Source organism: Kogia breviceps, chromosome 16, assembly GCF_026419965.1.
Source record: "Kogia breviceps isolate mKogBre1 chromosome 16, mKogBre1 haplotype 1, whole genome shotgun sequence".
Taxonomy (NCBI): Eukaryota; Metazoa; Chordata; class Mammalia; order Artiodactyla; family Physeteridae; genus Kogia; species Kogia breviceps.
Genome location: NC_081325.1, coordinates 4,269,121 through 4,294,995, shown reverse-complemented (window position 1 = coordinate 4,294,995; position 25,875 = coordinate 4,269,121). Strand labels below are relative to the sequence as shown.

At 43.4% G+C, this 25,875-nt stretch overlaps 1 protein-coding gene across 1 annotated transcript in view; it reads left to right on the top strand.

Moving 5' to 3' along the window:
• The window catches only part of MIPEP (mitochondrial intermediate peptidase), a 131,156-nt gene that overhangs the window by 54,119 nt on the left and 51,162 nt on the right, over positions 1–25,875 (top strand). The window contains exons 15-16 of the mRNA XM_059041995.2: positions 20,394–20,468; positions 23,501–23,620. Of these exons, the coding sequence (XP_058897978.1) occupies positions 20,394–20,468; positions 23,501–23,620 (195 nt within the window). The remainder of the gene's footprint in view (positions 1–20,393; positions 20,469–23,500; positions 23,621–25,875) is intronic.

Genomic DNA, 25,875 nt, shown 5'->3' with positions numbered 1-25,875 from the left:
TGAGCACTCATCCGCTCTGGGGTCCCTCTCATCCCGTTGTCCTGTCTGACCCGACACCAGTGCCGTGCCTGCATCACTACAGCTTCGTAACAAGCCTTGACATCTGATAAGGGCACGTCTTTTTTTATTTGCTTTTCAGAAATTTCTTGTCAACTCTTGGGCCTTTGTCTTTTTTCCTACACATTTTAGAGTCAGCTTACCCATTTTTTTGAAAAAAAAAAAAAAAAAAAACCTGTGGTGAGAGTTTGCTTGGGGTTACTTTATTAAATCCGTAGGTCAGTTTAGGGAGAAGTGATACTTGAGTATTGAGTGCTCCAGGCCACGATTGTGACACACCTCCCCCTTGCTTAGGTCTTTTAAGAAGCCTTTTAAAGTGTTTTCAAACTTCCTTCCAAAGAGTCTTGCTTAACTTTTATTAGATTTAGTCCTGGATGCCGTACCTTTTTGACAGCTTTATAAATGTATACTTTAAAAAATTATGTTTCTACTTGTTTGTTGCTGGTGTTTAGATGTGCAATTTATCCTTTATTGGATATATCTTATTTTTAGCAACTTTACTAAACTTTCTTATTAATTCTAATAACTTGTCTATGGAATTTTTAAAGTTTTTTAACCAAACAGTTACTCTTGCTGCAAATAATAAGCTATATTTTTCCTTTCCCATTCATGGGTCTTCTGTGTCTCTGTTTTGTCCCCCTCGAGTTACGGGACCCTCCAGTACAGGAGTGGCGTGGAATAGAAGTTGTAATATGAGCATCATTTGCCTTTATCCTGATTTTTAAAGGAAATGTTTCTAATGTTTTACCATAAAGCAAGCTGTGTGTTGTCGTAGGTTTAGGGGAGATGACAGGAAAAGGCAATTCCTTCCTATTCCCAGTTTACTAAGGTTTTTTTTTTTTTTTTCTTTTTAATCATTAACAGTTACTGCATTTTATCAGAACTTTTCTGCATCTTTTGAGGTAATTGGGTGGTTCTTTTCCGTTTATCGGGTAATGTCGTGAATGTTGATATTAATGTTAAGCAACCTTTGCGTTCCAGGGCTGAATGACTTTGGTCCTAACTTAATGTTATTTTTTTAATACGGTGCTGGCTTCAGTTTGCTAATATTTTGTGTGTGGAGGATTTCTTGTATCTGTGTCTATGAGAGAGATGCACTCGTGATTTTCTTGGTCCTCTCACTCTTGCTGGTGTTGGTATTAAGTATATCCCTTTTCATAAAATGAGTTGCTGAGAGCTCCTTCTTTTCCATACAAGCACTTTTATGAAATTGTAATAATCGATTTCTTGAAACTTTTGTCAGAATTCAGCCATGAAACCATTCAGGGTCTATCATTTTCTCTGTGGGAAGATGTTTTTAAATGACTGATTTCCTTAATAGTCACAGGAGTCTTTGGCCTTCTTTTCTTCTCAAGTAAGCTTTGCTAACTTGTAATTTTCGAGAAATTTATCCATTTAACCCAAGTTTTCAAGTTTATTGGCATGAAGTTATTTATAGCATTCTTTCATGCTCCAAGTCCTGCCACACCCATGCTTATGTCCTTTTCATCTCTAATATTCTTCTCTCATTTTTTTCTCTGTTAATCTTGGCAGAAGATAAGTATCCGTAATATTTACAAAGAACTAATGCAAACTTTGTTTATCCTCCCTGTTTTGTTTGTTTTAGTTCATTAGTTTCTGTCTGTATGATTATTCTCTCCCTTCTTCGTTTTTTCCCCCAATTTCTTAAGGTGGACACTTAGCTGATTGAGTTTCAGTTTTATCTAACATGTGCATTTACATGTTAATGCTATAAATTTTAAACTGTGTGATGCAGTGCTTTAGCTGCATGCCATGATTTTAATACAAAATGTTTCCAATGTTGCTAATTTCCACTGTAATTTCCTCTTTGAGTAATGAGCTTTTTTGACGTGTAGTTTACAATTTTTAAACCTTTGTAGAGGAGTTGTTTATCTTTTTGTTATTGATATCTAATTAATTAGTCTGACTGATATTGATTTTGCATTTTGTTGATATTTATTTTATGGCCTAGTGTGTTATCGGTTTTTGGAAATGTTCTGTTTGTGCTTACGTACATTGTGTATTTTCTAATTGTTGGGCTTGGGGTTTCAAACCCTTCTGTTAAGTTAGCCTTTTAATTGTGTTGTTTAAATCTTTGATATATGACTAATTTTTATGACCTAGCAAAAATTGAGAGATGTAAGGCTTCCACTAGGGTGCTGGATGTATCATTTTTCCCCTTAGTTTTGACTCTTTTTAAAAATTATTAAGACTTTATTTATTTAAAGCAGTTTTAGGTTGGCAGCAAAATTGAGGGGAAGGTGTAGAGATTTCCTAGGAACGCCCTGCCCCGACTCCTGCATATAGCCTCCCCTGTCGTCAGCATCCTCACCGGTGGCTGCATCTGTAACAGCTGATGAACCTCCATTGACGTGTCCACAGTTTACATGGGGGTTCACTTGTGGTACCGTACGTTCTGTGGGTTTGGGCAGATGTATAATGACATGTATCTGTCATTATGGTGTCATACAGAGTAATTTCAGTGCCCTATAAATAATTTCATTGCTTTTTGCTCTATTTTGAGAATATTTTATTAGATGCATAAAAGTATAGAGTTGAGCTATTCCTTTCTTCCTCAGGTGTCAGCCTTTTAATCTTCATAATGCTTCTTGTCTTCAAGTTTATTCTTTTTTTTTTTTTCTGGTAATTTTGTAACCCCCAGCGGCATTACTAATCACCAGAGATAGAGTCAATTGACTTTCAAGAGAACCTAAATTTTTTTGCGTAATTTTGTCCATTAGCCACTACACTGAAATGTTTGTTGTTCTAGTTCTCTTTCTCACAGAATACTTATCAGGCAATAACTAATAGAAATTAACATTTATTATTTCATATGTTTCTTCTTATTTAATCTGTCCAGCAGTGTATGAAGTAGGTACATAGTTACCCACACTCTGTAGAAACTGAAGCTCAGAAGGGTTAAGTAATTTTTCAGGGGTCACACAGTAGTACTCAAATCAGTATTATAACATTTGTGGGTGTTTTCTTTTCCCCGTTTTTCCTAGTTAAAAATCCCTTAATATCGTAAGAAATGGCTTATACTTCTCATACAGTACGTCTCACCAAAAAACCAGGCCAATTTCCATAGTAAGTGTTATTTTTAGCACAGTGCTAGTGCTTTCATTTTAGAACTGTTGTGTGTTGCATCATTATAAGATTTAGCTTGTTGCCTTCATTTGTGACAGTTAGCCCAAGGCTAAAATTGCTTAAGATGTATTTCCAAGGAGACATACAGCCTTGTAATAAATCTTCTCCTGTCATCCTCCCAGGAGATATGAATAAGGATTGAAGGCAAAAATTATAGTGCAACCAGAACTAGATTCCTTTTGGCAAGTTGAAGTTGTTTTGAAACGTTTCTTATTTTCGGCTTTAATGCTTCTCAGTTATGTCTAGACAAGACCGTTGAACCGGAGAGCAGAGACAGGTGTGACCCCAGCCCCGCTGCCGGCGCAGGTGGCCTAGATCAGTCAGAGAACTTATCTGAGGCTTCTCTGCTCTTTTATATAAAATAAACATTTAAAAGTTAGAAACTAACAACGAATAGCTCCATACTCACATCAAAAATTCTAGGCAGTCAAATTTAATAATATATGCCAACTGTAAACATTGTAGGACTGCAGTTTTTTTTTTAGGAAGAAAATAGAAGTTAGACTCTGTTACACGTTACAGTGTTTCATGTTGAGCCCTGTACGACTTTCTGTGCGCCGTCCGTCAGGTGAGTCTGTGATACTATGCAAGCATTTCCAAAGGTTCTTTCATGCCATCTTAGTTCGTAAGAAAACACCAAACCACTAAAAGTCAAGTAAGAAGGAAGTGATGCTGTTTGCTCTGGGCTTAGAGCCGAGACTTCGCCTCTTAGGGCCCGGCAGCATTCTCATTGTACTGATGATGTGCCATCGGATTATCGACGAACAGCAAAGCAGGCAGCGTGAGACACGCCAAAGGTTTCGCCGCTGTAGACGTGTGCCGAGGTCGGGGGCTCAGGGTGCTGGGATCCAGCTGCGAATCGAGGCTGCTGACTCGTGGGCTGGATGGCTTTGGTGCTTGGCCTGCTGCCTCTGAAGCCGTTTCCTGTTTGAGGGGACCGTGTCTCAACAAATTTGTGTCTTTAGATCCAGCATGTTCCCAGGGGATTTCGGCGGTAGGAAAACAAGGATTTGAACCAGAGGATGTCTTAATTTTGAATATTTGTGCAGCTTCTACCATAATACATTTTCCAAATGCTCATAAATAAGCCAGATATTTTATTGCAGTGCCTTGGCTCTGTACGAATTTGATGCCAAAACTTTTTTTTTTTTTTTTTTTTTTTTTTTTTTAGTGAATGCTGTTTTTTTCATTTATTTATTCAGTTTTTTTATTTTTGTCTGCACTGGGTCTTTGTTGCTGCACCTGGGCTTTTCTCTAGTCGCGGTGAGCGGGGGCTACTCTTTGCTGTGGTGTGTGGACTTCTCGCTGCGGTGCGCGGGCTTCTCATTGCGGTGGCCTCTCTTGTTGCGGAGCACAGGCTCTAGGCACGCGGGCTCAGTAGTTGTGGGGCACGGGCTCAGTTGCTCCGCGGCATGTGGGATATTCCCGGACCAGGGCTCGAACCCGTGTCCCCTGCGTTGGAAGGTGGACTCTTGACCACTGCACCACCAGGGAAGCCCGATGCCAAAACTTTTAACGTGACACTATTTAATGCAGACTGGTGAGTTGTCAAGTGAGTGAAGGTGTCCGACAGATTTATGAGGTTCTGTGTGTACAAGTTAAGCACACAGGGAAACATTCAGAGAATTCAGGTAATGCCAAGGTTGCTAACACATTTGCACTTCTGAGAGTATTTCAGAAACCTTACCAAAAATGTTGTGCTTTCTTAATATAGCAGGAAATCTATTAGTATTTTAATATTTCTGTTCCCACGTTTGGTCAGCAGACCGAGAATACAGTGAACCGCGCCCTTCCTTGTGAGGCGGGGCAGTCAGGAAGTTCTGGGGAGAGTTCGCTGCACAGGGGCCGCTGTGTGATCTGTCGTCCAGGCCTGAACACTGAAGAAGGAAGACGGGGGCCATTCTCCGTCTCACGTGACGGTACCCTGACCTGAAGCCGCCAGGCCCAGCTGTACACATGGTTACCTTTGGGCAGTGTTTAGAAAGACACCTGAGCTACCCGCAGGAACTTGAGTTTCTTCCAGTCAGTCAGTACTTTGCACAAGTTGATTGAATAGCTATTACCTCACCAAATTGTCATAGTAATTTTTTGCAGCTTTTTTTTTTTTTTTTAATTTTCGTCTTACCAATGAGAAAGCAGGATGCCCAGCGCCTCGCCTGCTGTCAGAAAGCAAACGAGCAGCCTCAGAAGACGCCAGCCTCCACCTTTGGCAGCCTCCTCTGCGCTGCCTCCCTGTAGCCGCTTCCTTCGCTCGTAAGACGAGGACGATTTCATCTTGCTCACTTGCGTCTTTCAGATCATTGTGATGATTGTTTTTCTGAGTCAGGGCATCTCAAACTTTACTATGCATGAAATCATCTGGGAGCTGGTGAAAATGCAGATTCTAACCCGGTGGGCGTGGAGTGGCCCGAGACGATGTATTTCCAAGAAGCTTCCAGATCACACCGTGACAGCTGATTGCGCCTAGAGTCTGGTTGGGGCTCCAGAAGTGGACATTTGAGACATGGGCGCATCAGTGGACTTGGAGGAAGACATTAACTAAAAGCAGATCCTTGGGGTCTTCGGCGTTGCCGCCGAGCCTTAGCATTTACTGCTGACACTGTCATTGTCGCCGCCGTGGCCACAAAAGCCAGACCTCAGTTTTTCAGAACTCGACACAGCATTTTTGTTTTTAAACAAGGAACAAAGATAGTTGTGGAAAAATTCATATTGAATTATTAAAATAAATTAGAACAACTTAGGTCACCATAGTTAACTGTTGGCATATTATTTTCTAACTGTACAAATAATAATTCTGCCTTTTTTCTGTTTCTCACTGGGGGGAAATCTACAGTGTCTTTCTACATTTATAGCGAAAATGGATCTTTGAAATAGAAATAACCTCCTCTACAGTAATACAATAGGCATAATTAATTGCGATGGTAATTGCCTTTCAGTCATTTAAGTAACTGCTGTCATCTGAATTCCTGGGTAGCTTCACCTGTACCTCTTTTGTGGCATGTAGGGCATTTCCCCATGTGACTAATTTTGACGTACATCCCTTTTCTGGGTCCTGGCAGAAGGATCAAGGGTCAATTGTAGTGTACCTGGCTGCAGGGTAGGGTGCCGTGCACACAGTGGGTGCTTCATAAAGGGAGCGCAGTGGGCCTCCCTGCTACCTGGCCTGCTGGGCTGGCTCTGTCCCTCTCAGAGAGAGGCAGGGCCGGCTTCAGCCCTGGGCTGTTCATGCCTCGTGGGCTGCTACGGAGACAAAAATTGCAGGTGTGTTTTTTTTTTAAATTCAATTTAATTTTAGTTTTAAACAGCTGGTTCTTATTAGTTATCCATTTTATACATATTAGTGTATATAGGTCAATCCCAATCTCCCAATTCATCCCACTACCACCACCCCACCACTTTCCCCCCTTGGTGGCCATAGATTTGTTCTCTACATCTGTGTCTCAATTTCTGCCCTGCAAACCGGTTCATCTGTACCATTTTTCTAGGTTCCACATATATGCATTAATATACGATATTTGTTTTTCTCTTTCTGCCTTACTTCACTCTGTAGGACAGTCTCTAGACGCATCCACGTCTCTACAAATGACTCAATTTCGTTCCTTTTTATGGCTGAGTAATATTCCATTGTATATATGTGCCACATCTTCTTTATCCATTCGTCTGTTGATGGGCATTTAGGTTGCTTCCATGCCCTGGCTATTGTAAATAGTGCTGCAGTGAACATTGGGGTGCTTATGTCTTTTTGAATTATAGTTTTCTCAGGGTATATGCCCAGGAGTGGGGTTGCTGGGTCGTATGGTAGTTCTGTTTTTAGTTTTTTAAGGAACCTCGACACTGTTCTCCATGGTGGCTGTATCAATTTACATTCCCACCAACAGTGCAAGAGTGTTCCCTTTTCTCCACACCCTCTTTAGCATTTGTTGTTTGTAGATTTTCTGATGATGCCCATTCTAACTGGTGTGAAGTGATACCTCATTGTAGTTTTGATTTGCATTTCTTTAATATTTAGTGATGTTGAGCAGCTTTTCACATGCTTCTTGGCCATCTAGGTGTCTTCTTTGGAGAAATGTCTATTTAGGTCTTCTGCCCATTTTTGGATTGGGTTGTTTGTTTTTTTAATATTGAGCTGCTTGAGCTGTTTATATATTTTGGAGATTAATCCTTTGTCCGTTGATTTGTTTGCAAATATTTTCTCCCATTCTGAGGGTTGTCCTTTCGTCTTGTTTGTAGTTTGCTTTGCTTTGCAAAAGCTTTTAAGTTTCATTAGGTCCCATTTGTTTATTTTTGTTTTTATTTCCATTCCTCTAAGAGGTGGATCAAAAAAGATCTTGCTGTGATTTATGTCAAGGAGTGTTCTTCCTATGCTTCCCTCTAAGAGTTTTATAGTCTCCAGTCTTACATTTAGGTCTCTAATCCATTTTGAGTTTATTTTTGTGTATGGTGTTAGGGAGTGTTCTAATTTCACTCTTTTACATGTAGCTGTCCAGTTTTCCCAGAACCACTTATTGAAGAGACTGTCTTTTCTCCATTGTATATCCTTGCCTCCTTTGTCATAGATTAGTTGACCATAGGCGCGTGGGTTTATCTCTGGGCTATCTATCCTGTTCCATTGATCTGTATTTCTGTTTTTGTGCCAGTACTGTATTGTCTTGATTACTGTAGCTTTGTAGTATAGTCTGAAGTCAGGGAGTCTGATTCCTCCAGCTCCCCCTTTTTCCCCTCAAGACCGTTTTGGCTATTCGGGGTCTTCTGTGTCTCCATACAAATTTAAAAATTTTTTGTTCTAGTTCTGTAAAAAATGCCATTGGTAATTTGATAGGGCTTGCATTGAATCTGTAGATTGCTTTCAGTAGTATAGTCATTTTCACAGTATTGAGATTCTTCCAGTCCAAGAACATGGTATATCTGTCCATCTGTTTGTGTCATCTTTAATTTCTTTCATCAGTGTCTTATACTTTTCTGCATACAGGTCTTTTTTCTACCTAGGTAGATTTATTCCTAGGTGTTTTATTCTTTTTGCTGCTGTGGTAAATGGGAGTGTTTCCTTAATTTCTCTTTCAGATTTTTCATCATTAATGTATAGGAATGCAAGAGATTTCTGTGCATTAATTTTGTATCCTGCAACTTTACCAAATTCATTGATTAGCTCTAAGTGGTTTTCTGGTGGCATCTTTAGGATTCTCTATGTACAGTATCATGTCATCTGCAAACAGTGACAGTTTTACTTCTTCTTTTCCAATTTGTATTCCTTTTATTTCTTTCTCTTCTCTGATCGCTGTGGCTAGGACTTCCAAAACTATGTTGAATAATAGTGGCGAGAGTGGCCGACATCCTTGTCTTGTTCCTGATCTTAGAGGAAATGCTTTCAGTTTTTCACCATTGAGAATGATGTTTGCTGTGGCTTTGTCATATATGGCCTTTATTATGTTGAGGTAGGTTCCCTCTGTGCCCACTTTCTGGAGAGTTTTTATCATAAATGGGTGTTGAATTTTGTCAAAAGCTTTTTCTGCATCTGTTGAGATGATCATATGGTTTTTATTCTTCAGTTTGTTAATCTGGTGTGTCACATTGATTGATTTGCGTATATTGAAGAATCCTTGCATCCCTGGGATAAATCCCACTTGATCATGGTGTATGATCCTTTTAATGTGTTGTTGGATCCTGTTTGTTAGTATTTTGTTGAGGATTTTTGTATCTGTATTCATGAGTGATATTGGTCTGTAATTTTCTTTTTCTGTAGTATCTTTCTCTGGTTTTGGTATCTGGTTTTGGGAGTGTTTCTCCCTCTGCAGTTTTTTGGAAGAGTTTGAGAAGGATGGGTGTTAGCTCATCTCTAAATGTTTGATAGAATTCACTTGTGAAGCCATCTGGTCCTGGACTTTTGTTTGTTGGAAGAGTTTTAATCACAGTTTCCATTTCATTACTTGTGATTGGTCTGTTCATATTTTCTATTTCTTCCTGGTTCAGTCTTGGAAGGTTATACCTTTCTAAGAGTTTGTCCATTTCTTCCAGGTTGTCCATTTTATTGGCATAGAGTTGCTTGCAGTAATCTCTTAGGATGCTTTGTATCTCTGCAGTGTCCGTTGTAACTTCTCCTTTTTCATTTCAATTTTATTGATTTGAGTCCTCTCCCTCTTTTTCTTGTTGAGTCTGGCTAATGGTTTATCAATTTTGTTTATCTCCTCAGAGAACCAGCTTTTAGTTTTATTGATCTTTGTATTGATTTCTTTGATTCTGTTTCATTTATTTCTGCTCTGATCTTTATGATTTCTTTCCTTCTACTAACTTTGGGTTTTGGTTGTTCTTCTTTCTCTAGTTCCTTTCGGTATAAGGTTAGATTGTTTATTTGAGATTTTTCTGTTTCTTGAGGTACAATTGTATTGCTGTAAACTTCCCTCTTAGAACTGCTTTTGCTGCATCCCATAGGTTTTGGATCGTCGTGTTTTCATTGTCATTTTCTCTAGGTATTTTTTGATTTCCTCTTTGATTTCTTCAGTGATCTCTTGGTTATTTAGTAACGTATTGTTTAGCCTCCATGTGTTTGTGTTTTTTATGTTTTTTTCGCTGTAATTGATTTCTGATCTCATAGTGTTGTGTTCAGAAAAGATGCTTTCAGTTTTCTTAAATTTACTGAGGCTTGATTTGTGATCCGAGATGTGATCTATCCTGGAGAATGTTCCGTGTGCACTTGAGAAGAAAGTGGAATCTGCTGGTTTTGGATGGAATGTCCCATAAATATCAATTAAATCTATCTGGTCTGTTGTGTCATTTAAAGCTTGTGTTTCCTTTTTAATTTTCTGTTTGGATGATCTGTCCATTGGTGTAAGTGAGGTGTCAAGGTCCCCCACTATTATTGTGTTACTGTCGATTTCCTCTTTTATAGCTGTTAGCAGTTGCCTTATCTATTGAGGTGCTCCTATGTTGGGTGCATATGTATTTATAATTGTTACATCTTCTTCTTGGATTGATCCTTTGATCATTATGTAGTGTCCTTCCTTGTCTCTTGTAACAGTCTTTATTTTAAAGTCTATTTTATCTGATATGAGTATTGCTCCTCCAGCTTTCTTTTGATTTCCATTTGCATGGAATATCTTTTTCCATCCCCTCACTTTCAGTCTGTATGTGTCCCTAGGTCTAAAGTGGGTCTCTTGTAGACAGCATATATCTCGGTCTTGTTTTTGTATCCATTCAGTCAATCTATGTCTTTTGGTTGGAGCATTTAATCTATTTACGTTTAAGGTGATTATCAATATGTATGTTCCTATTACCATTTTCTTAGTTGTTATGGGTTTGTTTTTGTAGGTCCTTTTTTTCTCGTTTCCCACTTAGAGAAGTTCCTTTAGCATTTGTTGTAGAGCTGGTTTGTTGGTGCTGAATTCTCTCAGCTTTTGCTTGTCTGTAAAGCTTTCGATTTCTCCATCGAATCTGAATGAAATCCTTGCCGGGTAGAGTAATCTTGGCTGTGGGTTCTTCCCTTTCATCACTTTAAGTATATCATGTCACTCCCTTCTGGCTTGTAGAGTTTCTGCTGAGAAATCAGATGTTAACCTTATGGGAGTTCCCTTGTATGTTATTTGTCATTTTTCCCTTGCTGCTTTCAATAATTTTTCTTTGTCTTTACTTTTTGCCAGTTTGATTACTCGGCATGTTTCTCCTTGGGTTTATCCTGTATGGGACTCTCTGTGCTTCCTGGACTTGGGTGGCTATTTCCTTTCCCATGTTAGGGAAGTTTTCGACTATAATCTCTTCAAATATTTTCTCTGGTCCTTTCTCTCTTTCTTCTCCTTCTGGGACCCCTATAAGGTGAATGTTGCTGCATTTGATGTTGTCCCAGAGGTTTCTTAGGCCGTCTTCATTCCTTTTCATTCTTTTTTCTTTAGTCTGTTCCGCAGCAGTGAATGCCAGCATTCTGTCTTCCACGTCACTTATCCGTTCTTCTGCCTCAGTTATTCTGCTATTGATTCCTTCCAGTGTAGTTTTCATTTCAGTTATTGTGTTGTTCATCTCTGTTTGTTCTATAATTCTTCTAGTTGTTTGTTAAACATTTCTTTCATCTTCTCGATCTCTGCCTCCATTCTTTTTCCGAGGTCCTGGGTCGTCTTCACTATCTGAATTCTTTTTCTGGAAGGTTCCCTGTGTCCATTTCATTTAGGTGTTTTTCTGGGGTTTTTATCTTGTTCCTTCATCTGGTACATAGCCCTCTGCCTTTTCATCTTGTCTATCTTTCTGTGAATGTGGTTTTCGTCCTACAGGCTGCAGGATTGTAGTTCTTCTTGCTTCTGCTGTCTGCCTTCTGGTGGATGAGGCTATCTAAGAGGCCTGTGCAAGCTTCCTGATGGGAGGGACTGGTGGTGGGTAGAGCTGGGTGTCGCTCAGGTGGGCAGGGCTCCCTGAAACTTCAGTTCACTTGTCTGCTGATGGGTGAAGCTGAGTTCCCTCCCTGTTGGTTGTTTGGCCTGAGGCAACCCAGCACTGGAGGCTATAGATAGGCTCTTTGGTGGGGTTGATGTTGGACTCTGGGAGGGCTCACGCCAAGGAGTACTTCCCAGAACTTACGCTGCCAGTGTCCTTGTCCCTGCAGTGAGCCACAGCCACCCCCTGCCTCTGCAGGAGACCCTCCAGCACTAGCAGGTAGGTCTGGTTCAGTCTCCCCTGGGGTCACTGCTCCCTCCCCTGGGTCCTGATTCGCACACTGCTTTGTGTGTGCCCTCCAAGAGTGGAGTCTCTGTTTCCCCCAGTCCTGCCAAAGTCCTGCCATCAAATCCCGCTAGCCTTCAAAGTCTGATTCTCTAGGAAATCTTCCTCCCATTGCCGGACCGCCGGGTTGGGAAGCCTGACGTGGGGCTCAGAACCGTCACTCCAGTGGGTGGACTTCTGTGGTACAAGTGTTCTCCAGTCTGTGAGTCACGCAGCCTGCAGTTATGGGATTTGATTTTATTGTGGCTGCACCCCTCCTGCCATCCATCTCTCTGTGGCTTCTCCTTTGTCTTTGGATGTGGGGCGTCTTTTCTGGTGAGTTCCAGCGTCTTCCTGTCGATGATTGTTAGTTGTGATTCAGGGGCTCTTGCAAGAGGGAGTGAGGGTACGTCCTTCTACACCAACATCTTGAACCAGTCCTCTTGCAGGTGTTTTAATAAAAGAAACTCAGGCAAGGGTGTAAATTATCTGAAGTACAAAGTTCGTTCAGCCAGTGTTATTTTGAAGTCAGTTTGCAGTAATGCCCCCGAACCCCGTTGAAAAGGGGTGTAGACTGTTTCAGAACATGGCTTCTGAGCAGCTCTGCGCTGAGTCCGTAAGGGTTGCGACTTGCTGAGCACGGTTGAGGGCATGTAACTCGAAGTACTTTTGTGTCGGAACGAAGTGGCTCAGTGAGAACAGCACTGACGGCAGGAGAGCCTGGAAACAGAGCACGGGGGAAATCTGCCGGTCTTGACTGTGGAAAAGGAGCCTTGCACGAGAAGACTGGGGCGCTCGGGGCTGGCCCTGGGCATGGCCAGCGTGGCCTGGCTGGCAGCGGCTGCCAGCGTGTGGGGCTCAGGCCGCAGCCACAGGCGCTTTGGAGCGAAGAGGTCCGCGTTTGTGCGAGGCAGTCACTGCCGTCAGATGTGTTTGTGTCAAGTTGGGGGAAACTTTTCAGTCCTCAGATTTTCTGGGTTGTGGAATTCCAGTGGAAGGATCTAGTCCTGTAGTCAGAGCAGTTTGAACGAGACATCACGGAGTTCTGCTCTGACCGTGGCCCAGCTGTGAAAGTTGAATGGAACTTGAAGTTTTACGTGCCTAACCCCACTTCTGACCTCATTGTATTTTCACCTCCGTGTCCCCTGCCTCTAACGTCCTCATCTGTTCATTGCATTCTAATGACATGTAAAATACCTGTGTTTAGTATCAGTAGTCACTGAAGGTTTTATCGCCACAGCTAAGCCGTTTGGGGGGGACCTTGTTGGAGCAGTAATAAAACAGATTTTGCGAGAAGGGTTATGAGTTGTATCATCCAAGTGGTAACGTGCCTTGATTGTGGTGTTGAATTTTGAGGGGTACAGGTACAGAAATAAGTTGAAAGTAAATCTACACAACTGAAGTTACACAACCACAACATACATCACAGACTTCACCGTGTAAAGCAGGTGTCAGAATTATAAGTCTTTTGAGGGCAGGAGATGGTGTTCTGTCTTTCTTCTTCCTGTGTTACCTCGAATGGTACCTTATGCTGAGAACTTGTTGAATGAAGGATGGGTATTGGTGTTGTCAGCATACGTTGAGATAATGTGTTTGTGCATTTTACCACTTCATTCCCTCTGGAAGCATGTGAATGGCAGCGACAGGCATGGCTAACCTTCACATATTGTTTGTTGACTACCTGCTGTTGTCTAAATAAATGTAAGGCGGGGAAAACACGTAAATGAATGTAAAATGAGTAAAGATTGCACGTGTAGGGCTTCCCTGGTGGCGCAGTGGTTGAGAATCCGCCTGCCGATGCAGGAGACACGGGTTCGTGCCCTGGTCCGGGAGGATCCCACATGCCGCGGAGCGGCTGGGCCCGTGAGCCATGGCCGCTGGGCCTGCGCGTCCGGAGCCTGTGCTCCGCAGCGGGAGAGGCCACAACAGTGAGAGGCCCGCATACCGCAAAAAAAAAAAAAAAAAAAAAAAAAAAAAAAAAAAAAAAAAAGATTGCACGTGTAAACAGCATTGTTATTAGTACAGTTTGATCCTTTTGGGTGGCCTAAAGGAGGTGATGCATTAAATCTCTGTCCTTTTATTCCTGAGCCTGTAGGAACTGAAATAAAGAAAAATGTCCTTTTTTCCATCAATAGTAATTTTTTTTTTTTTTTTTTTTTTTTTTTCTGTGGTATGCGGGCCTCACTGTTGTGGCCTCTCCCGTTGCGGAGCACAGGCTCCGGACGCGCAGGCTCAGCGGCCATGGCTCACGGGCCCAGCCGCTCCGCGGCATGTGGGATCTTCCCGGACCGGGGCACGAACCCGCGTCCCCTGCATCGGCAGGCGGACTCCCAACCACTGCGCCACCAGGGAAGCCCAATAGTAATTTTTAAATTAACAAAGTCTCCTAGAATGTAAACCCCTTGAGAACTGGGATTTTTATCTGTTTTTTTCACTGATATATCACCATAATGGACGATCAGTAAATGTTTGCTGAGTGAATCAGCAGCACACAACTCTGGCTCCCACTCAAGGACAAAGAAACCATTAGACTCAGACTCAGGGACTTTAAAGTAACTAGGAACTGAGATAATTTTAAAGTGACTCTTCGGCCTTCCCTGGTGGCTCAGTGGTTGAGAGTCTGCCTGCCAATGCTGGGGACACGGGTTCGAGCCCTGGTCTGGGAGGATCCCACATGCCGCGGAGCGGCTGGGCCCGTGAGCCACAACTACTGAGCCTGCGCATCTGGAGCCTGGGCTCCACCACAAGAGAAGCCGCGACAGTGAGGGGCCCGCGCACCGCGATGAAGAGTGGCCCCTGCTCGCCGCCAATGGAGAAAGCCCTCGGACAGAAGCGAAGACCCAACACAGCCGTAAATAAATAAATAAATAAATAAAAGAAAAGTGACTCTTGGACGGGTATTTAAATAACTGTGTTAAAGGGCCTCATGGATGAGGTGCACAACATGTATGAACAGATGGAGAAGAGAGATGGAAACCATGAGAAACAGTCAAGTGGAAATGCAAGAAATAAAGCCGTGGTATCCTATGTGAGGAATCCCTTTGAGGGGGTCATCCGTACCCTTGACACAGCTGAGGAAAGCGTGAACTTAACGATAGGTCAATGGAAATTGTCCAAACGGAAATACAAGGGCAGGAGGAATGTTAGGGGGAGGGAAGGCAAAATAGAGCAGCCAGGGAACTTTGGGACAGTGTCAGACAATGTAACATACATGTCGTTGGAGTTCCACAAATGAGAAGAGAGAAATAAGGCATAAGAAATAGGCGAAGGGATAATGGTTGAGAATTTGCCAAAAATGATGAAAATCAAGCCAGCCATCCAAGACGCTTAGAGAACCCCATGCAGTATAAATGAAAACAGTATACACCTAGATGCATAGTAGTCAAACTGCTGGAAACCAAAGATAAAGAGAAAACCATGAAGGAAGCCAGAGGAAGAAAAGACACATTACCAACAGAGGAACAAACACAGAGATTACAGAGGAATGCGTGTCGGAGACCAAGTCTGAACTGCAGGATCCATAGCGTGAGATATATTTGATTAAAATACCGTCAGAAGGAACCTTTCCTCATTAGCACCAATCTTCTCTAAATATGAACTGGACCCTGCAGATGAGGAACTGACTCACTGATAGCTGGTTCTGCTTAAAGTGGGAGAAAATGTTTTCAAAATGTGAATTAAGGACCAAGTTCTGTGGCAGATGTTGAAATAGGGAAGATATACTAGTAACACACACACGAGATTTCATTGTTCTTCTAAAAGCCTTAAGATGGTCACATAGTGGAGACAGTGTCCTTTGCTAAAGCTGGGTGATTTGAGGAGACATGTACTTCATTAAGCATGCTTGACTGTTTTATAAATGAAAAGAAATATAAACAGGAAACAAAATACATTTTCTTAATAAGAATTTGATTGTTAGGTGCAACAGAGAGAGAACTGTTTAGCTATAATTCCTGTCTCCTAAGAATTTATAAATCTGAAACAGACCATATTTAGAGAATATGTAGGTAAAACCGTAAAATGTAAATAAAGTGGTCAAAGTCAATGGTTATTGTGTCATATAGAGCGGCTGTCATCGCGAGCAATACTGGCTTGCATTTAGTCAGCACCTGCTCTGTTAAACCTGACATAGTACACTTTTAAAATACATTATCATGTTCAGTTGTCATCTGATTCTCTGAAACTGCAACATGGACGTTTTACACGTGAGGAAAACGTGGCTTAGAGAATTCAGTGATTGGTTCTTCCCTGTGATTGGTTAATCTGAAGGTTATTCTTGATCTGAGGCATCCTCTGTATGCTTTTCGCTCTTTGATGAACACGGCAGCATCCGGATCTGAAGGGGGGCAGACAGCTTCACATCATGGGTGGGATCGGAGACTTAGTGATCAGTGGAAGGGATATTTCCTACTTTGGAAATTATGAAGATCGTAGCAGAAGCTGGTAGAACACACAGCTGATTACATGGTGAAAGAGTCATTATTGTTTCTACTGCCTTGGGCTTCGTTAAATTTGCATTTTAACATGATGAAAAAATACTGTTTTTCGGGCTTCCCTGGTGGTGCAGTGGTTGAGAGTCCGCCTGCCGATGCAGGGGACACGGGTTCGTGCTCCGGTCCGGGAGGATCCCACGTGCCGCGGAGCGGCTGGGCCCGTGAGCCATGGCCGCTGAGCCTGCGCGTCCGGAGCGTGTGCTCCGCAACGGGAGAGGCCACAACAGTGAGAGGCCCGCGTACCGAAAAAAATAATAATAAATAAATTAAAAAAAAAATACTGTTTTTCATTCAGGTGTCGTAAAGCGTTTTTTCTTTGTGGTTGCTCATTGCCTGCTGGCTTGGACGTGGTCATTCTGTCTTTCTTCAATATATTGATACTAGAAGTGAGCCTGTGCTCTGACTTCAGGAGCCAGTACTGTGAAACATCTGTGCTACTCAGTGGACACACCCGCCTTTGGAATAACAGCCAAGATTGAATTGTTGGCGTCAGTATTGGTTGCCATGACTCTGGTCGGTAAAGTGATATTTACAGGAGAAAATCTTGACCAGGAAACATTGTTTATAATTTGAAGTTTAAGGTTTAACTTCTAAATAGTGTTTGTTTAAAAAAAATTTGTATATGGGGGGTTCCCTGGCGGTCCAGTGGTTAGGGTTTGGCGCTTTCACTGCCATGGACCCGGGTTCAATCCCTGGCCGGGGAACTAAGTTCCCACAAGCCGTGTGGTGCAGCCAAAAAAGAATTGTACAGAACTTAAAATCAGTTTGGATGTTATTTAAATTTTGTTCTACTTTATCTTTGTTATTGTTTTTTAATTTTGAAAAAGGCGTACTTTCTAAGGGAGTAAATATATAACTCCCTTCCGTGAGCTGAAGTACATTTATTAATTCCAGTTGACTAGCAACCCAACGAGGTTGGAAAAAAAAAAAAGAACATCTGTTTTCCTGTTTACACCACACATAATATACATGTCTTACTTAATTTGTGATTTGATGGGTTAATAATTCTTTCCTCCGAACTGCTCTACTAGGACAGTGTTTACTTTCTACTTAAACGTTTCCTTACATTTTTGGTAAACATTCTTTGTATTTACTACTATATGTATAGTGGGCCTTGAATACGTAGTTTGGGGAGGTTTTTTTGTACTTTTTATTTTGAAATAATTGTAGACTCAGGAAGTTGCAAAAAGTAATCCAGGAGTCCCATTAACCTTCATTTCCCCCAACATTTTATAGAACTATGTAGCACACGTGGGTTTTCTGAATACGTAATTGTTCTTTTCCATTTTGGCCGTGCCACTCGGCTTTGTGGGATCTTAACTCCCCAGCCAGGGATCAGACCCAGGCCCCAGGCAGTGAGAGTGTGGAGTCCTAATCACTGGACCATCAGGGAATTCCCTTGAATATGTAAATTTTTTGGTCTTTCTATTTATTTATTTATTTATTTATTTTTGGCTGCGTTGGGTCTTCATTGCGGTGCACGGGCTTCTCACCGCAGTGGCTTCTCTTGTAGCGGAGCACAGGCTCTAGGCGCGCAGGCTTCAGTAGTTGTGGCACACGGGCTCAAGAGTTGTGGTTCGCGGGCTCTAGAGCACAGGCTCAGTAGTTGTGGCGCACGGGCTTAGTTGCTCCGTGGCATGTGGGATCTTCCAGGACCAGGGCTCGAACCCGTGTTCCCTGCATCGGCAGGCGGATTCTTAACCACTGTGCCACCAGGGAAGTCCTGAATATGTAATTTTTGATAAACTGTTTTCAGTTATCTTTTTGTGCTCTTTTTCATTGCGTCTTTTGTTTTATTGTAAACCTGACCAGGAAAGAATTAAGCCTCCTTAAATGTGTCCCTTTGTTTGCCCTTGCTAGATGGGTTTGAATCTTGGGAGACGCTGGCCTCAGAGTAAACCACTTACGGATGAATGGGGTCTGTTGGGTTTGGTTCTTAGACCCAGTATTGGCATTTCCTCCTCACTGGCTCCGGGCAGGACTTGTAAACCTTGCAGAGAGCCGGGACCACGGCCCTGGACGCCTCTCGTCTCCCCGCTCAGCGCCTGGGCCCTCCCTCCCGACCTCGCTCCCCGTCCATCTTGAGCCCCGGCCCGGCCTGCCTCTCTCGCGCCCGTCCAGGCCCCGTCATGCCCCGGCTGCTCCGCTCTGGCTGAGGCCGCTGGTGGGGTGCGTGTGCCACTGGTCCCCACTCCCGGCCCCTCCTGCGGCCTGCCTGCCCTGCGGCCAGGGGAGTCTTTTCAGAACACAACCTGGCCCAGCTGACTTCCCCGGTCCACACTCACCAGTGGCCTCCCGCAGGGTCTGAGGGTGGGCACCCCGTCCTCGCCCGGCTGAGCCCCCCGGCCCCCTGTTCCGTGCCTCTGCTCAGGGCCCTTCCCCCTGCAGCCCCCACCCCCGCTTCATGCCTGTTCACTTTGTGGGCCCCGCTTCTGCCTTGTCCCCTCGGTCAGGCCCTTCTAGGCTGTGGTTTCACACTCGTGCACATGCAGCGTTCCCCTCCTCCTGCTCCTTGTAGCTCAGTTGACGGTTCTGCGCACGTGGGCAGCGCTGCCGGGGCCCCATCTCCACCTCTTTCTGTCCCTCGGGTCTAAGAAAGTGCTTGCCCACCGGAGTTTCCATGGTTTGTTGATGATCCTTCCACACGTACGATTTTTTTACATGCAGATAAAACCATTAAAGCTTTGTGAAGCATGAAAAACCCAAGTGCAGCAGCAGTCCTGTCAGCAGAAGGTATAATATAAAATAAGGTTTAAAGAAACCTCAACATCTTGATACAAGCTGCTGGCGTGTATGACTTCACTGAACCTTGACTTTTTAAAACGCTTTTGCAGGAACTTTTCGTTTTATGTCAGGAAGACCCAGGCCTTTTCCCTGCACCAGAAGTTACACTGTGCAGCTTCCTTCAGTCTGTGTCTTAACTCGAAAAATTGCCTTTTTTGGCTGGTTTGCTGTTCTTATAGCCAAACGGAAAGAGAAGAGAAAAGGCCTTGTTGTCTGAGCCTTCATCCTGTACTACAGAAGTCAGGATCACTCTTGTGTTAGTTCACTCCGCCTGCAGATATGTACTGAGTGTCTGCTGTGTGCCAGGCACTGTTCTAGGCCCTGGGGGGATATCTGTGTAGATGTGTAGATACAGATGTGCACACATGTGGACACGCGCGCGGCAGTGCCTGCGTCCCCTTCCAGCTCACAGCTCACGTGACCGCTCACCGAAGCTTGGTCTGCACAGCTGCAGTGCAGAGTAAACCCGCCGCAAGTCTCTTACATGATTTGTTTCTCTTTAGAAGGGCTTTTAACTTGATTTAGATTATAAATAGAGCTGTATAAAATGGCAGCTGTCTTTAGTAAACGCCAGTATTAATGATTTTGAAGTAGAGCAAGATTGGCTACAGCACTTCCTCAGCTACATTATTAGTTTCTTTGTAAGAGAATACGTGACGTTATATGATTATATGCCTAAGTAGTCCGGGAGACGAAGCCTTAAGTTGTATGGGGACATAAATCAGACTGAGCTCCCAAGCCCTGCCATTCTTCCAGGTTGGAAAATGGAAGAAGGCACAGCTCGTTGTCATGGGTATTTGTCGGGATGTGAGTTCGGCTCCAGTACTGGCGGCCACCACGGACCAGAGGTTATTTCCTGACTTTGTGACCTTTGATTCCTGTCATCAGTCACTACGTGCTCTTAAAGGTCACCGGAGCACTTGAACGGACTTGCATCGCTAACAAAGGAAGAGAAAAAGCACTGACTTTTCCTAACGTTTTAACTGGAGTTTTAAAGAACGGGGCCAATGTCTGACTTCCCTACAATCCTGTATTTTCACGTACAAACCCCTATTCGATAATTACCACTTTTTGAAATTCAGTGGAATGTATTCATCCTTTATCTTGTCCTCGAAAATATTTCAAAGGTACTATTAAGCCAAAATGAAATTGTATCATTTGATGTTGTTTTTAACCTTCCTGCCTCAAAAGTACACAGTGCGGTTTGCTCACATACATATTGTTTTGTTTTTCAAGTCACTGCCCAGAAATATGGCGTCTCGTCTTTGCGAATCTAAAAAGGTTTGTGCGGCGGCCGACATGCAACTTCAGGTGGGTGTCTGCCTTTGTTCTGGAGCTTTCCACAGATATTATTCAAAATAAATGTATAACTTTAAATTCTTGCCAGTGCTACCCATTTATTATAATAATTATGCTTCCAAAACATCTTTCGTCTGAGTTCAGAGAACGTGACCTTGACTAATCGTTTGGTCTTCCAAATGATTAGGAAGTAGGTGTCCTTAGGAAGTAGGTGTCAAATAAGGTTATTTCCCAATTTCAGTGGAAAATAAAAGGGTGGAAAAGTTTTGCCTGACTTCTTCTACATGGTGCATTTCAGCAACCAAGTTTATATCTTTTTGTTCACTTTGTATCTTTTCTTAAATCTGTGTTTTTAGATGTGAAGTTTAAACAGTAATGACTTAGTTTTTAGAAAAACTCAAAGCCAGTGTCCAGGTTTCCAGATAAAGACGAGAAACATTTTATAAGCCATCCGGATGTCAGTTCTGTGTGATACCAGATGTTTAGGTTGTTTGTAATTTCTGAGATTGTTTATGGAATTCTTCCTCTTCATCAGATCTTGAGTGTTATGTAAACACAGCCTAAACACCCATCTTTCATCTCAGGCAGTATTCACTTCCTGATGATCCAGTCACCTGTTTAAAAGTATAGCCACGATTGAATTGCTTTATAGGTGTATAAAGTTCAGTCCCTAGAAAGTAGTGAATGTGCTCTGTTTTTTTGGACCTTAAAATACACGTTTCAGTGAAGAAGATGCCTGCTGTAGACGAAATCATGGATTTACATTATTTAGTGTCTATTTGTATCACACAATTGCAGAAAGATTTCTGGGTTATTTGAAAGGTTAACATTACTTGGCAGTAGTCTTCTGGTTTACTGGTATCTGTCGTGGGAGTCCTACCTTTTAAAAGCCTGTGTCCTGGCACCCTTTACAACACTTGTTGCAGTGATTTTCTTCTAAAAAGGAAAACCAACCCTTCTGTACTTCTGCCCTCCAAAAAGAATAAGGAGGGAGAGGGAGAGAAAGGGAGAGGGGCGTTGAAAAGCTGGAGGAGAAGGGGGGGAGGGAAGTTCCCGCCCGAAGGGCCGCTTGTGCTGCTTTCCTGTCACACAGCCGGTCCCCCGAGCCGTGGGGACACCCCAGGGTGGAAGGGAGTTGCTGCAGACTTCTAAGCAGGTTACCAATAGTGGTTTTTAAATTGTGCCTTTAAAAATTATTTTCATTGGGCTTCCCTGGTGGCGCAGTGGTTGAGAATCCGCCTGCCGATGCAGGAGACACGGGTTCGTGCCCTGGTCCAGGAAGATCCCACATGCCGTGGAGCAACTAAGCCCGTGAGCCATGGCCGCTAGGCCTGCGCGTCCGGAGCCTGTGCTCCTCAACGGAAAAATTATTTTCATTTACTTTTTGCTGTGCCTTATTTTAAAAATAGCTCCTGTTTTTCTGCAGCTCTAAGGTTCTTGGTCCCAAGCACGCAGGACCCCCTGGGTGGGCTTATTGCTTAGAATTGTTTGGGTTGATCAGCAAAGGAGCATGAAATATTGGGGTGGCCAGAAAGTTAGTTCAGGTTTTGCTGCAAGACGTTACAGCTTACAGAAAAGCCCGAACGGACTTTTTGGCCAGCCCAATACATGCACATTTATTCTGCTGCTTTTATAATTTTTTTTAAAAAGGCATTCCATGCTTATATCTTTCGTTTGTGAAAGACATAACTGAAGGGACGAAACTCTTAAGTTCTGATTTGTTTATAGATTTGGGGCAAAAAAAAAACCCCATCTCAGCTGAAGTTAGAGTTTTAGAATTTCAGTTTCCAGTGATTTATTCTGTTAGAACAAGGACATGGATGAGTGATGTGGGCCCCTCTGATGCTCTCTGTGCGTTGCTGCTTGTTACAGAACATAGAAAAAGGAAGAGCCGTATTTAGTATATGTTTAGACCGCCAGTTAGAGCAAATCAATATTTAAGAAATGTCTATATTTTTCCAGTGAAGGTTTAAACTTGACTTTATAATTTAGAACCATAATTCTGTGTCTGGATGAAGCCAGAAGTTAGAGGTCATTTAAATTTTTTCTTTTTCACAAACTAATCCTCACTTCTTTCAAGTCAACAGCTGTACATTCTCTACAAATTCCCATTTTGAATCAGAAAGATATGTATCGGAAACATAATCACACGACAGAATGTTTTCCTTTAAAATAAAACAGTTTCTACTTGCTTCAGGTAAAATTCAAACAGTGTTAATAAGTCAGATGTTGCAGTGAAAAAGCCCTTTACTTTAGGTTTCCTGTGCAAAATTTAGCTTTCAGGGCTTGGTAAATGCGCAGCAGGGTTCGTGTTTAAACCCCTTCTCATGCTTTACTCTCCTGTCATGTTTCAGAGGCCTCTGTCCTCTCCTTGGAGGGGAGTGATCCTTCCCTACCGGTCACCTCCTTAAGCCGGGGTCGCCCCGCCCAGCAGCTGCTTCCTCTGTGCCCTCAAGCAGGGCTGGGGTGTGCCGTGGTCCTGGCCTCAGACTCTCCGACAGCTGTTCCTGAATCCTCTGTAACACCCCTGCTTCCTCTCCTGACCTCACCCCGCCTCTCAGCTCTCATCCACAAACTAGGATTCTCACCCTGTCATTTCTCTCATTTAATTATATCAGGATTCTAGGAAGAAGCCAAACAGTATTTATTAGCTCCAGGGGGTCACAGGTTATACCTTAATTTTTTCATATTTCCAGCTATATATATGTATATATTTCCATATGTGTGTGTGTGTGTGTGTGTGTGTGTATAGTTTCGTGGTCACACACTTAATTTACTACACTGTACAGAAAGAGTACCTTATAGATAGCGTTCAAAATTCTTTAATACCCTTAATCATGATGAGGTTGAGAGCTTCCCTTTTCGTCGTTGACATGGTCTTAAACGTGGTATGAAATACGGAATACGTCTCAAGCCACATACACTTGTGACCGCCCAGCTGCGACTTGCACTTATTATTCTGGTAGACTTGTAACATCTTTGGTCGCCTACATCACAGATGTAAGCATGGAACCCAAACTAACTAGGTGTGTTCTTACGTCCAGGTCTTTTACGCTGCTCTGGATCAGATCTACCATGGGAAGCATCCGCTGAGGAGCTCGACCACCGACATCCTCAGGGACACGCAGGAGAAGTTCTATGGCTTACCGTACGTCCCAGACACTGTGAGTCTGGCGTTCCGACCCTCTTGTGCGCCGTTGAATGGGTGTCCGGGTCAAGTGGGCGGGGTGTTGAGGTTTCCCGCGGGGCAAATGCTAGAAGCGCCCGACTCCCTTACTGCCCCCAGCCGTCCGTTTACATGTACTTGTCTTCCTCCTGCCAGCGGGGTTTTTCTGGATTCCTCGGGAAGTGGGCTAAAGAAAGGCCCTTGGAGTTAGTCTTGTGTTCTTTTCCATTGTTTATTTGTGACGAGAAAGACAGTGGTGTAAGAGGAACGTGACGATCGGTCCCCAGGCGCTCTCACGGCAAAGAGAATCCGCACTGATGGAGGACCCGCTGTGTCGGGGCCAAGACGGGCATCGTTCGGTGCCCTGTTGGGATGGAGAGCAGGCGTATCGCTCCCATTCGCGGAGGACTAGGTGCCAGACTCCGTCCGATGGCTTGGCAAAAACCCTGACTCGGAAGGACCCTATGAGTTCGATGCTTACCCGTCATCGCGGTGCGTGGGGGCCTTGTGCCAGTTACGTGTCTCGTCTAGGGTCACGTGGGCAGTGAGCGGTGGTGTTGGGGTTCCCACCCAGCCCCGAAGCCGTGTGTCCTCACCGGCCCAGGTCCCACGAGGAAGCTGCGTGGCGGGGAAAGGTGCCCCTGGGTCCTGGCACGAGACTGGTGCTTTCATATCACTCGGGACCTCAGGTCCGAGCGATGGGAACCCGGCTCCTCGTGGCTTAAGCAGAAAGGGTGTTTGTTGAGCCCCGTGGCTGGAAGGGGCAGGGGTCGGTGTGTGTGGTTGCCCCGTAGCTGGGCTGAGTTCGTTCTTCCACAGTGTTGTTAGAAATGTTTCTCCTCCTTTCTTTCGTCTTTCAGCGCTGTCTTTCTCCGGATTTGTCTTGTTCTCAGGGAGGTAGCCCTGACTCGGTGGCATGGTGGCCACCAGAAGGCCCCGCTTAGCCCACCTCATAGAAAGAAAGCTCATTTGCAAACGCTCTGCAAGCCGTAAAGTGCCAAATAAATGTGGTTTCATTTGTTACAGTGTTGGATACCAGCATGTGTTGTGCTGAGTTTAAGTTGATCAGTAAACTGTAACTGTCCACTAGATCTTCAGGTCCCAGTACTCGAACACGTGGGACTGTTCATCTTTACCAGACAAGTAAAGTCACAGGAAATTTCATAAGACTCCTTATCAACGGAGTGTTTGATTGTTGTAGAAGCTTCATCATCTGTTTGTGATACATAATGCTAGTCATACTACCTACCTGTTTTTGACCATATATATAAAAAAACGTATTGTTCCAGTGCTGTGTACTATTGTGTACTTGAATTATCTGTATTAGTGAAAATCTGTAATAATAAGAATAACCTCGCCTTCATCAGTGGAATAACAATTGCCTACATTTAGAGAAAAAAGACGTTCTTTAAGGGTGTTTTCCAGTTTACGGAGCACTGCCCGATGCACGTGCTTTTGCTCCTGTGTGATTTTGTGCTCGTTTTATGTTCTCTCTGCTAGCTGTAAAATCAGTGTGACTTGAACTGCACGTGGTTGTATCACCGATGGGTAGTAAAGTCGTAGGAACACCAAAATCAGGAGGAGCTGGGACGCTTTCTGAGCTGCTTCAGCTTGGCTGAGTTGCTCGGCCCCAGCTTTCTTTATCTCAAGTCTTACAACAATTGAGCTGTGTCTCGTTTTAGAAGAAAACCCAGGAAATTCCCTGGTGGTCCAGTGGTTAAGATTCGGTGCTTTCACTGCCGTGGCCTGGGTTCAGCCCCTGGTCGGGGAACTGAGATCCTCTAAGCCGTGCAGCATGGCCAAAATAAAAATAAGAACAATGTTAGAAAAATAAAAAAGAGAACTCAGATTTCCTCACCATGCAGGTTTCTTTTGTGTAGTAATTAAATATACAAAGATCAGGTGACATTGGTACCCAATTCTGCATCAACTGTCAGTAAATTATTTTTAACTTAAAAGGAAAGATGTTGTTATTAAGTCTACTATCCTTATTCTAACTCCTTTGAGAAAATATAAAGGTTTATCTCTTCACTGGGATTACCTCCCCCATTCGTGGTCAGTAGCTGTAGCTCTTTGTGTCAGTTGTTTTTGGAGGTCTTTAGAAGAAGCATAGCTACATTTCGAGAAAACAGGCATTCTTGAAAGGCTTGTCTTTTTTTTAATGTCTGAGAGTTGGTTTAGATTTGCACAAGTGTTCTTTTCTTCCTGCGTAGCAACACCTTCCTCTCGTCCACTTGTCAGCTCGTCATGAGA